Here is a 16,525-nt window from a genome sequence, read left to right on the forward strand (position 1 = left end):
TCTGAAAATGAGCAATCGTCACTATTTTGGTCTTAGCCACTCTATTTCATCATAAACAACCCAGAAATGGGGCTCAAAGTGCAAAATACTGGACTTCTTCTTCTTTAAGAATGAGCTGGTGTGAATCTCTTAAAACTTGTTATTTGACAAGTGTTGCAACTGTCACAAATGTTCATCCCTGCCGATATGAATAGTATAGATGCAAAGTATTTGCATGAGTGAGTATTTTGCTTTTTCATGTTGTTTATTTGTCATGCCCCTGATGTGTATAGGCCTTAAAAGATGTACAATGATGGATTTTTTAATGAGGTATATGACATGGCTGTCTGATGCAGATTTTGAGCTGTGAGGGTATAGAGGTCATTGCTGTATGCAGGCAGGATGAGAACGAAATGAACAACAATAAAATGTTGCTGTCACTATAATAACCTGCCAGGTCGATCATCATAAAGGCTGCTGATAATATATTGCCCCGGGCTCTGTGACATGTCAGTGGCAGCACCGTGTTTTCCTACGGCTGTTTAAAAACACACTGATAGTCAGTGGTGGTATTAGTGTCGAAAATTGCAACTCATGTGGCAGAAGTCTCTGAAGAGATTTCTTTGTCAGCACTTGTCAGACAGAAGCGTTAATTCTGTGGATTACTTGAGGTAGAATATAATGAAGGCTGCTGTTATCTTGCAGGAGCTGCCTGAGACACCTTTGTGTCGCCTATGGAGAAACAGGGACAGAGAAGAAGATAGTGAAGGGATCGGCTCAGGCTTTAAAGCAGCTTTAACTACTTTTCCTGAATGAAAGCTGCTAATTTTAATGTAACAAAAGAAATAATTAGGTCTGGTGAGTGAGATAACGTGTCCAAATCTCTGATACTGTATGTGCATACAGTTAAGTTTTGTGTGCCTCTGTTATCTGACCAATCATGCGTGCAGTGTGCAGCGAGAATTTTTTTGCTTTTTGCTTTATTTTTTTTGTCCAGCTGGGGGCTTGTAATCAGTGGGCAGTTTTGCATTCAGACATACAGTTTACAATTGTTACACTGGGATTCAAAATATTTAATCACATCAATACACGTATTATCAAGTCTACATTGGTTACAATGTGTATCATCACCAGCTTGTCTTTCTTCCTGCCTGGGTTGGTGCTTGGTGCAGTGGGAGCCCATCCCTGACATTAGAGGACTAGTTGTACCCAACAGCTGCCACATGTAATTGTCTGTGACTAAAACCTGTAAATTGCTGGGGCTGGGGAAAAAGAACACATGTATTCAACAAACCTGAAGATAATGAAGGCTGTGGAAACAGCGGTAGGGCTTTCAGATGTTTCTTACACTTGATTAATTTCAGTATGTTCCAAACACTCATTGTTGCACCAAAATAAGCTTAAATTGGACCTTTAAGGCTTATTGTCGAGTTCATCCTTGTGTTTGGGGTGTCTGTTAGAACATGGTTACATGCTTTAATGTTAAAAAACACTATTTTCTTCATACTGTCTGTGCTGGAACACCTACATTCACCTGTCTGAAACACAACATTTTAAGGACTGTCTCTTAAAGTCCCCCTCCCAAAAAAGCCCATTCTACTCTGATTGGTCACCATCCATATCTCTTGGCATCTCAGCACTGATATGGCAGCTGAGGAATGATTGTAATGGAGAACAGCAGCACTTTCTAACATGAGAATTGAACAATAAAAGCTTCTAAACCAAATCTTCAAAACTGGACATTTTCCAGCAGCAGTACGATCTGAAATCAGGGGGAAATTCAAAACATCGGCAACCACGAATACATGTTTCCCTGATGTTAGCATGTAGCGGTGTACACCGTACTGCACCAAGTCCAGCAACACTTTCTACTGTGAAAAATCACCATTATAAGCATCTAAATCAAAATCTTTATAACCAAAAATGCTCCAGCAGGACATTGACCCCAAAACTGACAAGATGACATGTTACCCTGATGTTAGCATGTAGCTACATGTAGCATTGTACGTAATGTAAATACTTGCAGTTGCATGCCTAGAGCAGATGAACATATAAAGAAGTCTGAGATAATGTTAGCTTGTCTCGAAAGTAGAAAAAACATTGGAAACAGTATTCACAACGGTCTAAAGCCTGAGGTTTCTGCTCACAGGGATTAGTTTTACACACACTTACCTCATTATTTGAAACTTTGACCATGTGAAATATGATCTTCTGTGCTGCCCTGGGGGAAGATGTGAGAAAAGCATTCATGTTTTCACGGACATGGATGTAAACTGTAAGTGCAATTTGATGGGCTGGCAGAGGCACACATGAGATGCTTCATTATTTTTAGTGAGACGTCTTGACACAGAATCCACAAACTGCATGGTCCAATCCTGGAGCCCTTGGTGGAGCACTCTGTGAGGCAGTAATGCTAAGGGATGGGAATTGATATGATTTTATTGATATCAATGCCATTATCGATTCTGCTTATTGATCCGATTCTTTATCGATTCCTCCTGTGAATTTTCTGTGTAGAAAAAGTAGACCTTACAGGTTTTTGGTGTCAACAACATAAATTTTATTGAGTTTCTATTCTAAACAAGAGATAAGTGCTAAGAAAGTAAGTAAACAAAATATGAAATTGGTCCACTGCTGTCATCTAAAATGGAACAAATGAAAGAATATTTGTACAGCATTTGTTTTCATCTACGTCAAATAACGTTACAGAATCTGTTAGTGTTGTCATGGTACCAAAATTGGGACCCACGGTACGATACCAGTTAAAGTATCACGGTTCTGAGTAGTATCATGATACCACAGCAAAAATGAGGCATATGTGCCTTTTGTCATTTATAAAAAGATAAATCACTTTTCTATAATACATCAATGATATTTCAATGGAATAAATTTCTTATTGACTTATTCATACTTCAAAAACAGCATCAATAAGTGATTAACATAGGGGGGGGGGGATCAAAATAAAATAAAAAAATAAAATAAGAATCAGCCAGCCACCCTCCTCCCCTGACAAGTAAAGAACAGTCCCTAAAGTGCGGTGAGGTTTGTGGAAATGTGAACAGTTCGTTTCTCCTCTGACACGTCACATAGCTGTGTGCCATCACGGCTCGGCTGTTCAGGTACTTTTGGGCAGTCATGAAACCAAGAAGAGGAAATTATTGGACCTGGAGCCGGGCTTCTCGGTCGCCGGTAAGCCGTTATCTTGTGCTGCGGAGCACTATGGCCGCCGTATTTGACAGGAATACGTATTCCTGTCCGTGTCTGTGTCTGCGACCCCCGTTCAATCCACAACCGGCAGGATTTGCCTTTCGCTTCTGCTGCTGGTTGAAATCTGTAGTCGCACAGCGTGCTGAATGATTTATTTTGCTCGCACAAAACTATTTTTAGTCGCAAATGCGAGTAACGTTAAAATGCTCGCACAGTAGAGCCCTGTAGTGGAAAACAAATCACTGTAGCATTGGTGGTGTTTCTGCCCTTGCATGTAATTACAGTGCTGCATAAATTGCATGTCATGCTGTTGTGATGAGTGAATGTCAGGAGTCTTTTTTGAAGTGAAGCCAAGCTTTCGACCGCTTCTGTCTCTCCACCATTATGTCTTCTTTGTTGTTGAACGTACTGCTGACTGACGAGCGTGACGTGCGTCATCGACGTAAAGATTTGGCATAATGAAAAGAATCGATAAGGGAATCGTTAAGCATAAAGGCTAATGATGTCGATGAATTGAACCAGTTGGAACTGGTTCTTAACAGGAACCGTTCTCGATTCCCATCCCTAGTAATGCTAGATATTTCTAGTTGTAGTATTTTATTTTTAACTATCAATTCAGCAGTTTACTGAAATTCACACTGTTCGCTGCAGTTGTGCATTTCCTGCTACCTCCCACTTTATCTCATCCATCTAAGTTTCACCCCTCTTCTGTTTCATAAGCCAGAATTTGATTTTTTGTTGTTCATCTCACAAGCTCGCACCATCACCCAAGGTGAGCCCTCTTCCCGCAGAGTGCTCCACCAAGGGCTCCAGGATTGGACCTTGCAGTTTGTGGGTTCTGTGTCAAGACGTCTCACTAAAATAATGAAGCATCTCATTTATGAACTGCAAAGTTCGTTCCATTAGAAATCCTCTTTGCTTTAACATTGTGGAAAAATGAATTAGTGTTGTTATTGTGGACAGAAAATTCTTGCATTATATTTAGTCTCTTTCCATCTCTCTTAGTCTCTTTCACCCTCTCATATTCTGGTGTATCCACATGTAACCACACTGGAGTTTGTTAGATGGGAGTCTTGGAGCTTATTGTAGCAACAGGGCGTTGCTACCAAACACAGTTAACGTTTGCTGTTCTGCAGATTGCCGAGTCAGCACCAGCATGCTGGCAAATCTATGTTTTTATGTTTCTCATGTACACACACACACACACACACACACACACAGACACACTTTGCTGTAAGTGTTGTCCCCACTCTCAGCAGGTTTAACCAGTCAGGCTGTGACAGTGATATGTACTGTAAGGCTCTGGCTTGTATGTATGTATGTATGTATGTGTGTGTGTGTGTGTGTGTGTGTGTGTGTGTGTGTGTGTGTGTGTGTGTGAAATAATTTGGGGACTGTTCTCGCACTTTCCAGGAGCTGTATTGTGATAATCAATAACTAGAATTACCACCTCATGGTTGTGTGTGTCCCCCAACTAGTTAAATTGCAGATCAGGTCACATGGTGCATCGACAATCACTTAAAGCTTAATATCAGTAAAACCAATGAGTCTGTGGTGGACTACCAGGGGAACGGGGTAGAAAACTAAGTTGTAGCCATGACAGTAGAACATGCTCCAACTATGGATGTTGCTGCAAAGAAGCTACATATTCTAAAACACAGATGCTTCACACACATCTTCAACCCAACAGCACAGAAGATCTATACAATCAGCACAGTAGGCTTGTTCGAGATGAACTGCGCCTCGCCTGGAAAGTAGACGAGAGCAGGCGGCCGCAGCGGGGGGCGGTGACAAAAAGCCACGGTGAAGTCGGACAGTTTCCCGACAGTTTCCAGCAGCCTTCAGTCCGTACAGAAAGTCACAGACACACTAACATCCTGTCTGGAATGATGTCAATTCATTAAAAAAGTGATCAGACCCATATATCAGTTTGTTCTCAGTCTCCAGTTGTTTTAATTATGATAGATTCATTTATTAAAATGCTTTATAGGTAATCTGTAGTTTATGTTCATGGTTTATCCTCCATTTCATATGAACTCTCCTGTAAATCAGCATCATATCAGTTTGATCTGTCCCCTCAACTACACAGGCTGAATAAACTGTGTTTGACTGTAAGGTTCATATTTTATACAAGACAACAGCTTTCATTAAGACTCAGTCAGATACAGTCAGGGCTTCACATCTGATGTTATTTTAAGAATCCTCACATCCCACTGACCACAAGTCTCTGTGTTGCTAAATACTTTAACAATTAAAACAGTCCAATATTAATATACAGTAGACTCTGTATAGTTTATGATGAATGTATTTAGTCTGTGACAACTAAACTACACCATCAGTCACACAACATGTTTTCTGTTCACAGAATAAACCTTCAGATCAGACAAATACAATCTTAATCTCTAAAATTCAACAAAAATGAATAGTTTATCCAAAACGTCATATTGTTGAGTCGACATCTTAACCAATCAGCTGTTAGATCAGGTGAGAGCCAGGCGATGCAGTCGGTGGAGAGCAGCTGCAGCGCCTGGCTCTAAAAACTGCGGCCGCCTCGCTCTCGTGGTTTTATCACCGTCCACTTTTGTAATACCTTAGAGCAAGTCGGGATGAAGTTGGACACAAAACTAACCGGCATGCATTGTGCGTCGATTGCTGGTGATCGAATATGTGCAGGCCTGGCTCATCTCGAACGAACCTAGTATCTGACCAAGTGTCTCCCCCTCTGTTCTTGAGATATGACACTGAATAATTTCCAGAAGTGTTTTTGCAGAACAATATCATGTCACAGTGAACTTGACCTTTTTGATATAAAATGTCTTCACTCCATCATTTTATCCTATGAGACATGTGTGTGAAATTTTTGCCATAATTAGCCTAAGAATTCCTATGTTATGGTCACAAATGTGTTTTGTGAGGTCACAGCGATCTTTGACCACCAAAATCTAATCACGTCATCATTAAGTCCAAGTGGGCGTTTGTGCCAAATTTGCAGAAATTCCCTTCAGGTGTTCCTGAGATATCGTGGTCATGAGGATAGAGCAACACATGTCAACTTGAACACGGATGTCAACCTGATAACATAATGCCTCCAGCCACGGCTGTCGCCAGCGTGGAAGCAAAAAAGGTCATCCTGGATATATCTTTCAAACACAGACTGTAGACCCCTCTGTCTGCTTCTCCCTGGAATAGCTTTTTCATGTTTCCAAAAATGTGATAATATTTCATCAGGGAGTGCAGTTAGTTACAGCGTAGGCACCATGCTAGCTCCGACAACTTGACTGACCATTGCAAAGGGGCGGGGCTTAGCGAAGGGTCAATTAATCAACTCATTAGCTCACCACTTGCTGTAAATGTGGATAATGTTTGATACATTAACATTTGATAACATTAATGTTTTCTTTATGCTATCCAATAAGCTACTTGATGTATTATTTGCTTATTTGTTGGTGTTGGTGCATTGTGTAATCTGACATTGTATCTTCACGAAATGCTCAGAACTAAAGTAAAATGCTGACTCAGTTACAGGAAGTGGAATATTTCAGTGGATTTTTTTAGCCCCAAAGAAAGTACTGCCAATTGTCAATATGAAATTATGTGGTGACTTACTACTAAAAGTTACTAAATGTGCATGATCTTTGAATGGGCCTAATAAAATAAGTGACTTATGCTTCTGGTGAATGTATCAGTTGTGCTATATTCATTTAGCCAAACTATGGATTCAAAAATAAGTTGTTTTTAACTAAGTATTGAGTCACATGTACACACACACACACACTCACTACTTTAAATGGAAAAAGCTGGAATAATCTCTTACTCACTATGTGTAGCTCATACACAACCATTTGCTCACGCACAAACACACACCAACACACACACACACACACACACACATTCACAGGTCGCTCCGTGTCTCCCTAATCCTGTCAGTCCATTGGCCCGTTCCTCTCCAATGGAATGAAAAGTACATCACCATAGAGACCGCATCAATGGCCTATTAGCATGAGAGGTGAGCTGAGGAGACGAGGGGAGAGACAGTGAATGAGGGAGTGAGAGAGTGAAAGAGAGAAAGAGGGAGTTTAGGACAGACAGAGAGGGAAAAGAGATACTGAGGGAAGAAGGGAGCAAAAGAATGGGCTGGAGGGAAAGGGATGAATGAATGGAGAGTGTGTTTGAGAGTGAGTGGAAGGAGGGGGGAGTGGGAAACTTTTAAAAGAAGTGATACATTGGCTCTTTCTCTGTTTAGTCAAGGAGGAGGTTTATTGCCATGGATAATTCTGCTTTCCTTGCCACTGCCTGTCTGTCTCTTTCTGTCTTTCTCACCCTCTGTCTGTCTCTCTTTTCTGGTTGTGTGTAGTGCTCCTGTTTCAACCTCTTGTTGCAAAACTCTACTGGGGAGTCAGCTCCTTCATCCATTTGTTACTTTGGCTCCATTAATGGTACATTAAAGGATATGTAATTTCGTTTTTTCTTTCTTATTAGACCTCTACAGTTTGTATCATCAGCCTAAAAATAGATTACCACGGTCTTGACTAGGAAATAAAAATGGATCATTGTTGTACACTATAGTTTATACTGTAAATTGGCAGATGTATTTCCCAGATTTTGGCACAAGGGATATAATAAACCAGTGTTTCACTTTTTGCTAAAGAGTGTATTGATGGCTCAAACAAGGATTCCGAGAAAAGCCTCCATTTCAGGGTTAGGGTGCAATTTGTAAACCCTGAGTAAGGCCCAGAGAGCCTTCAGTGCTTCCCAGAGATGCAACAGATGAAGGTCTCACAATTTATGACTTGATCAATAAGTTGCTTTGTTTGTACAGTGAATGATTTGAGGGTTGGGTTGTGCACCCAAAGAGCTAGTTTGTACAGTGTGTTGTCTTTTGTTTTTCTACTGTAGGTTATCAGCAGGTAAAATATTTTCTATGCCTCTTTACCGGCAATAGCGCAGAGTTTTCAGGTTGTCCGTCTGTCCCATTCTTGTAAACTTGATGTCTCAAGAACACCTTGAGGGTCCCACTTGGACTCACCAATGAACTGATTTGATTTTGGTGGTCAAAGGTCAAGGTCACTGTGACCTTGCATCCGTCTCATTCTCATGAACATGATCTCTCAAGAAGGCCTAGAGGGAGTTTTCTCAGATTTGGGACAAATGTTCAACTGAATTAAAGAATAAACTGATTAGAATTTTGTGGTCAAAGGTCGAGTCACTGTGACCTCACAAAACATGTCTATGCCACAACTCAAAATCTCACACACATGTCTAATAGGATAAAATGATAACGTGCTGACATTTTATATCCCAAAGGTCAAAGATCAGTTTCATTGTGACATCATAATTTTCTTTTCCATTACTCAAAGTCATATCTCAGGAACAGAAGGGGAGATATTTAGTCAGATACTGAGTTGGTGACAATCTTGAAACTGTGCTGACTGTACACATCTTCTTTGCTGCCGCGGGGAAGTTGTGTGTGAAGCAATTGTGTTTTCACAAACATGGATATAAACTGTAAACGCAACTTGACTTGCTCAAGGAGGTGTACAACCACAAGGCGGTAATTGTGCTTTTTTTCTGACATCAGAAGGACAAGGTCAGAGCTTTATTATTATGTACACTGTATGGGCTTGAATTACACTGCCAACCTTTGTGGTCAGTAGGTCTCATTCGTTAATTGCGTTGCAGGTTATGAAGAGGACTCTTTTTCTTTTTGATCTCATTTATTAAGTCTCTGCAGTGTTGGAATGGCAACATTTTGTCAAAGATGATGAAAGACATACTGTATCTATTTGGGTCTTTGGTGATGGAAGGGTGAGGAATGTGCAGACAGCTCAGACTATTTAAGAGCTGACATACTGTAGCACTGGGTCACACAAGTAAACCTGAACGACTCCTGGTGCGTCTTGGAAGACGGACACTGGATACATTTGACCTTTGACCTTCATGGTGTATTTTACATGACCTACATATTCTTTTAGGGTCAAGGCCTTATGTGACGGAGTGATAGACTTGTGTCACTGATACAGTGTCATAAATCACCATGTGTCTGCCTCTCTCAGGTGAATATAGCACTTGCACTTAAAAGTGGGTGACAACAGCTTTTCACTGCAAGTCCAGATATGAAGGATCATGCACGCCGCCCCAAACTTCACCAGCACTCTCTTAATGACCGTGAGTAGATTTCATATTGACCTGAAACACTCCAGAGTGTTGTCCATAGAATGGACCCAATGCATTTTTCTCGCCATGATCCTCAGACTGTGTTTTCATGTCCCTGTGGGAGGCCTGAAGGCCCAACGTCTCTATTTCTGCGCAGCCATTGATCCAGTGGGCTGAGTGCAGCCAGGCTATATAAAGACCTCTGTACTGTATGTAACTCATGGCTTAGCTGATATACTGTCATTTTGGTTGAGCATTATGGAGTGTCAGCTGTGACGTTTTTGCTTCAAACAACACTATTGATTGAACATAAATGATCAGAACTCAGGTTCCATTTCTTGCTTTTTTTAAGTCAACAAAGTGAAGGCTTCAGTATCCCTCAAACAGAGTAGGTTTTACAATGTTTCATCCCCCAGCATTCAAATTCAAAGGCTTTCTACTTGCTCTGAATGGCCACACTTAAAGGCAGGACAAGAAACTGTCTTCATGCCTCCTCCTGGCTGCATGGCATTGCCTTTCCAATTCATCTTCAAGAGCTCAGTGTCTTTTGTATGTCTTTGTTGTCTTGATGCAATGAACTGAAGAAATGAGGATTCATACTTTAAGACACACTCGAAGGCATTCATGGTGTTGCACTTCTAGACACAAAACATGACAGAAGATGTGTGAAGAGTGAAAAAGAGAATGTGAAAGAAGTTCAAACCCTGCTTTCTGCCACTTCTGCCACTGGAAAGATGATTTGTCTGAAGCCTTCAGCCTTCTGTCAAGTTACTGCAGTACAGTAGCCTTTATGAGGCAGCAAAACCTTGAGTTTGAAACCTCTGAGTTATTCATTTTTCTGAATGCATCTGTATTTTGGTGTTGCAAAATGATTCAGTATCCATAATATTCCATTAAAATGGGGGACTCAGAAGAGACAGATAAAAAAGAATGGTCTAAATCAAAGTGGCACTTAGAAGTAGGGATGCAGTGATTTTGAAATTCCTGGCCAATACTGGTGTTTAAAATGACAAAGTGGCCGATGGCCAATACCAGTGTGTGTTGTTTTTGTTATTTATTTTCCCGTTTTGTTCCAGGGAAACTAAGAAATCCATAAAAATATAACTGAACTGTCATTCAGTATTTTATTACACTATCTTTGGTTGAGCACAAATATATATATATACACATTTATGAAAAAAACCTTTAATTTAACATTTCATATGAAATAAAAACAAAAACTGCTTCAATATATATATATATATATATATATATGTATATATGTATATGTATATATATATATGTGTGTGTATATATATATATATATATATATATATATATATATATATATATATATATATATATACACATATATATATATGTGTATATATATATATATATATACATATATATATATGTGTGTATATATATATATATATATATATATATATATATATATATATATGTGTGTGTATGTGTATATATATATATATATATATATATATATATATATATATATATATATATATATATATATATATGTATACATATATTACAATTCCTTCGCTAATATCTATTTTGTATTGCAGTGAAGACATCAACATATTTCTTCTTCAAACAGCTGTATTTATTCTATTTTTTGCCAAAAACTGACTTTTACAAGATTACATTGAACACATCATGAGAATGTTATAATTGACCTTCGCCCATTTCTCATTTTTACTGAATAGAGCTTGAAGGCATCATAATGTAACTCATTGCAACGTCTGTGAGCTTTTAGTTGTGGCCACCGTCTGCTTGGAGCTAACACTAACTAGCTCTCCTCCTACCGATTTCAAGACGGATTTGTCATTCACAATGTAGCATTATCAGGGAAACAGTAGGGTGATTCCCCTGACGTGACAATAGTGAGTGTACTACGTATTTTCGTTCCAAGAGTGTCCAATGGAAGATATCTGTTTGTCCCAGACGCATTTTGTATTATTTCCTGGGACTCTTGGTCCCTCGTGTGGAAACTCTAACCTCAAACTTCAAAAACGATGGCTCTCCACTTCTCATGATGCAACTAGTTGTGTCTGTTTGTGAGACCCTCCCCTCCTTGTAAATGCCAACATCTTCCCAACTTCACCACCCACACCATTCTCTGTTAGAAATGTGTCATCTCCAGGTCCAAGCTGTAATAACCCTAATGACATCATCAGGGGTTATTTTGTCGGACTTGACAAAGCTCCTGCAGAGCTTCAGAAGACATGAAACACACAGTTTTCACAGGCTGAGTACTCCTCAAAACTGGTAAAGCTGTTTGAGTCCCCTTTTAATGTTAACTCTCAAAAGACCAAGAGCCACATTTTACTGAAACTTGGAAAGATTATGTCACTTTAATGGTATGTTTTATTCGACCAATAGTCCAAAAATCAGAAGCTATTCAGTTTACTGTAAAGAATGACAAAGAAAAGCTTCACATTCTCACATTTAAGAAACATGAAACCAGCAAACTGTTGGCATTCTTTTCTTTAAAAAATGACTAAAACAATTATCAATTATTATTATTATTAGTTGATTCTCAAAATAGTTGCCAGTTAATTATCTGTTGATCGCCTAATTAATTTGACTGATCGTTTCAGCTTGAAACCAAGGCATTGGCCAATATTATAAATGCAGCCAGTCTTTGAGTTAGACAGGGTAAACTCTGTGTGACTTTCATAATGGCTTCATTTGTTTAGGATGACATGTTTCCTTCTTTGGTCGGCAATGGTAACATCTGTATTAGAATGAGTAAACCTCTAGCAATCCGCCACGTAATCCAGGCTGATGACGTGTGTAGGTCAGAATACCTATTTTTGGAAAGGGCAGGGAGACATTCCCTTCCTGATGACCCCCAACTGTAGGCCCACACCCCCACCCAGCTGCTCCACTTTTAGCCCTGGCTCCAGTGAGGTGAGTGAGTGTGGGTGGGTGCATGGGAGGAATGAGAAGGGGGGCGCTACCAGCAGTCTTTGCGAGTGGGTGGGTGGGCGCCTCGCCACTGTCACTGTCCATCTAAACGCCAGTTCACTTTCCCCCCTCTGAAGTCAGCCAGTCAGTGGTTGAGCCAGCGACGCAGCTGCTAACTCAGTCAGTCTGTGGAGAAAGTAGACACTTCAAGAAATAGACCAAACGCTCCCAACGACAGATTCTCCTTTAGGCCGAGGTGCCGGATTCACCCGAGACGCCGAGATGACTCGTGACTCGTAAGTTTCAGCGTGTGGTTGAGAAGCGATTGGAGCTGCTGTAGGATTTAAGGGTCTTAAGATTGCAGCAGGTCACACTAACACATGAAAGGTGGCATAATGGTCTGTGTTAAACATTTTCCCTTTCCTTACCTTCAGCATTATCACCTTTAGCAGGTTTAACATCTACAATATAGACTTATCACTGAGGATTAGTCTGCCTTTCTACCTGTCTACTTGTACTTTTGTTAATCTCTGTGGCCTCTCTTCCCACTCAGATGAAGAACTAGCTTTAGCTTTTAGCGCCATCCACCTTTTCATTCATTATTTGGAGCCTCTCACCAGAGGAGAAGCTTGTATTTATAGAACCGCAGTGGCTGTTAAACTCTTCACAGTCCAATCAGGGGGAGTTTCCAGTTCAGTTACAGGATAAGATACATCTCTCCATGAGGTGACACTGCCTCTGGAGCTGCTGTTGTATCTCCAGTGAACTTGTGCAGTGGTAGAAACATATAGAAAAGCTCTTTGTGGGCTTTTTTGGGGGTTACTGTAAGAGTGTATGTTTTGTGGTGGTAATGGGGAGAGTGTCATTCCACTGCGGTGGAGATGCTGCTGATAGGTGTCCTCGAATGCTACATTATTTTAGCCTTGAGTGAAAGTGACCTATAAATGTCTGCATCCACTAAGTCATGTAAGCAGACACTTAAAAAAAGTGTCATCCTTTCATGTAGCTACCTACGTTGTAGCATTTTTTGTGGTTAGTGTGTTCTCAGCCTTGTGGTATATTTTCTAGTTTCCTATGAGCCCTCCATCTGTGGTTACATGTGATGTTCAGAGTGCATCAGTTGTAAGTAATGTAGCTCAATTAGTGATTTCTGTTTTTATCCATCTATTGCTCAGTGTGTCGTCACCCCCTTCACTGCGCTGCAGTGTTGACTTAGCATCTGTCCGCATGTCACCTGTTGTCGGTCAGTTCGCCCGGCAACAATGACATCATTGTCCAGACTGGACAACAGAAGCGGTGCAGGTCAGATGACAAACACACACAGTCCTGCTCCTGCTGTTCTGCGCGATCTCCAACTGTTGAGATACAGTTTATATTTATGCTCTAACCAAATTTGCTGAGCACAATGTGCTAACTGTACAAGCTGTTTGTATATTGAATTTATTTGGTTACATTTTATCAGTGTGTTGTATTGTCTGACTTGCACTGTATGGACAGTTTGGCTCATCATAGCAGAAATACTAGGAATGATATTCAGTATTCACCTATGGTTTTCCTGAAAGGCCTTATATTTCTGTTGTTTCTGGCTGTAATTTGGCTCATTAGTGGACACACCCACAGCAGGTGCTCTGTGGCCAAAAACATCCTGAACATAATTTGAAGCCGAATGGATTCGTTTCGATCTCTTTTCAAAGCTGTGTGGGTTTAGGTTTCAACATTTGTATCTAAAGTTAAAAATAAGTCAGACTTATAGATTCAGTTGAGATTTACACTTGTTGCTGGCAGAGAAGTCAGCACCTCTGCAGTTTTAAGTGGCAGTCTAGAAAACCAATAGATTGACCAACTTAAATTATTAATATGATATAAATTAAGTCCCCCTCCACTCAGAAATGTGTTTTTCTTCTGTTTACATCCCCTAAAATGTCTGACCTTATCTGTGCAGGTTGTCACGAGAGAGGTGTTTTCACCTTCCTCTGTTGAGGGGAGCGATGTCTGTGCAGTTACCTAAAATCTGAGATTTAAATTTATGATGGGCAAGCTAGATAAGTTTTAACGTCACCAATATGAAAGCCAGGTCTGTCTAATATGGGAAACACATATCGGCAGGGCAACAGACTTTGACACAACACTGGCAAAGTAACTTGACGGAGTGGTCAGTGCATAAAGCAGAGTTAGCATTAGCATAGGGAAAGTTTTGACAGCAAACGGACAACATTAACAAATCAAAGATGCTAACTACACTTAACTTTCTGATTTGTCAACTGGTAGCTGATTTTGGTGACTCCTCATCTGAGTCAGGGCCTGACCTAGGCTCAAACTGAATCCTTACGACGTTTCTCCTAATCATGGATGGATAACTGCCGAGCACAGGCCCAGGGGCCCAAACTGTCAAGGCCCCCTGGCCTTCACCTGCAAAATGTCACTCAAATTAACATGTAGCATCCAGGAAGAGACTCAAAATGACTACCAAGAGATGAAATAGAATTGCAGAGACACAAAATAACTACAAAAATTGGCAAAACAATGATAAAGAGAAAAGAAAAACTACAAAGAGATACAAATCGAACAAAAAAGGTACAAAATGACCTCAAAGAGATGCAAAACAGCCACAAAATGTGCATGATGCCTACAAAGAGATGCAACAACAACAACAAAAAAGAGGCAAAACTACCACAAAAACTGTGTGGCTTGCTTCTTTGTATGAAAGGTGTTGGGGCCCTTTGAATATCCATGCCCTTGGGCCCATTGCTTCATTATTCCACCCGTGCTTCGAACACTAATGCTAGCCATCTTGAACCAACCAGTCACTGGTGTAGCTCTAATAGTGCCATGCCAGTGCTGGGGAAAGCAGAAAGTGAAAACAAATTCTTCAGCAAGCAGCGGTGGTGGGCAAGGCGGGGGCCAGATCCAGAATTTATCAACGATGAACAAAATATACATCTGCTTCCAGCCCCCTTCAGAGTTTTTTGGGGGATTTTTATATGGGAAAACCACATTTAACAAAATATTAATAAAGTAATCAGTGTTTTGACATACTTTAAAACATGTCTAGAGGGGACTTTGAACTGATGGATTCTGACACAGCTCAATTATTACATAAGAGAAGACCACAAAAACACACTGGAGTGCTGCGTCAGACAAAAGCTTCTGTCATTAACTAGCTACAGCTGACATTCTCTGCCACCAGCAACATTTCATTCATTTCAAAGTAAGGGTCCGACCCTCACTGTCAGCTGAAAATGAGAAGCCTGCTATTTGTTTTGAGCATTGCAAATAAAACAGAAGGAGGACAGACAAAAGATTCGTCACCCTTTGAGAAAAGCAAATTTCGGGAACTGTGTGCAAACAAAACTTTCCGAACCCGATCCTAACAGAGACAGACAGATTATATATACGAGTATATAAGTGTATTTTCCATGTGAAAAAGTTGAGATGTGGCAACACTAAGCTGCAGCTGATGACCTCTCATGCCCTCAAATGTTTCATATCTGGAGGAAGATGTTTGTAATGAATCTTGAGTAATCTCTGCTTTTATTAAAGAGACCACAAGTCTTTTATGAAGTACGCTTTCTCAGCTTGTAAAAGGAAGATCAGTAACTTCCTTTCCTCACATCTCTACAGAGTGAATCACCTGCATCGCCGACACACCTGCCAGCTGACATGATGTCACTATTGGCAGGTGAAGTCTTGTTGTTTTGCCTTTGATTTTATGGGCAAGGAGAACCCTGTCATACAAGATGAATTTCTCACGCAAGCGATAAAAGGAAACGGTGCTTTGAGATGGGAACCAGATCCAAGGTTGCATTATTCTTCTTTATCTGAGATCTGTGAAGCCATTTCAGTTTTGCAAATGGCAAGGTTTACTTCACACCTTGGTTTCAGGGTCAAACTGCGGTTGAGTGGAAAAAAACCCCCCAACAACAGTGTTTCAGGTCTTCTTCTCATTGCGCTCTCATGTAAAATGATCCGTGATCTCAGTGTACCTGAACGTCCTGTGGGAGATATGAAAGGACAAAGGCTGCTGTTTTGCACTGTATTCTGCTCGGTTTTGCCAACGAGGCAGTAATAGAAAGCTCTCTGTCTATTGGAAGGGAGTGTTCTCACACCCCACTTGTTGTGTGAGAACAGTAACTATATCATGTGCTGTCAGAGAGGGAAATATGCACCATTGTTATCACAGCACCAGCGCTGTCTTAGGGACACACCCCCCTCACGTTCTTGGTGCACCTGTCTGCCACTTGATAGGGAACTTATTTGCTATGCACGTCCCTTG

General features: G+C 40.5%; 1 protein-coding gene across 2 annotated transcripts in view; it reads left to right on the forward strand.

The window, feature by feature from the left end:
- The window catches only part of enah (ENAH actin regulator), a 182,047-nt gene that overhangs the window by 38,872 nt on the left and 126,650 nt on the right, over positions 1-16,525 (forward strand). Inside the window, exon 1 of one of the 2 annotated variants that reach the window (XM_078174068.1) lies at positions 12,368-12,548. The exons of the other annotated variant lie outside the window; for it this stretch is intronic. Within the exon in view, the coding sequence (XP_078030194.1) occupies positions 12,535-12,548 (14 nt within the window). The 5' untranslated portion in view covers positions 12,368-12,534. Of the gene's footprint in view, positions 1-12,367; positions 12,549-16,525 lie in introns of those variants that run through there. 2 annotated transcript variants of the gene reach the window in all.

The sequence above is a fragment of the Epinephelus lanceolatus genome, chromosome 13, assembly GCF_041903045.1.
Source record: "Epinephelus lanceolatus isolate andai-2023 chromosome 13, ASM4190304v1, whole genome shotgun sequence".
NCBI lineage: Eukaryota > Metazoa > Chordata > Actinopteri > Perciformes > Serranidae > Epinephelus > Epinephelus lanceolatus.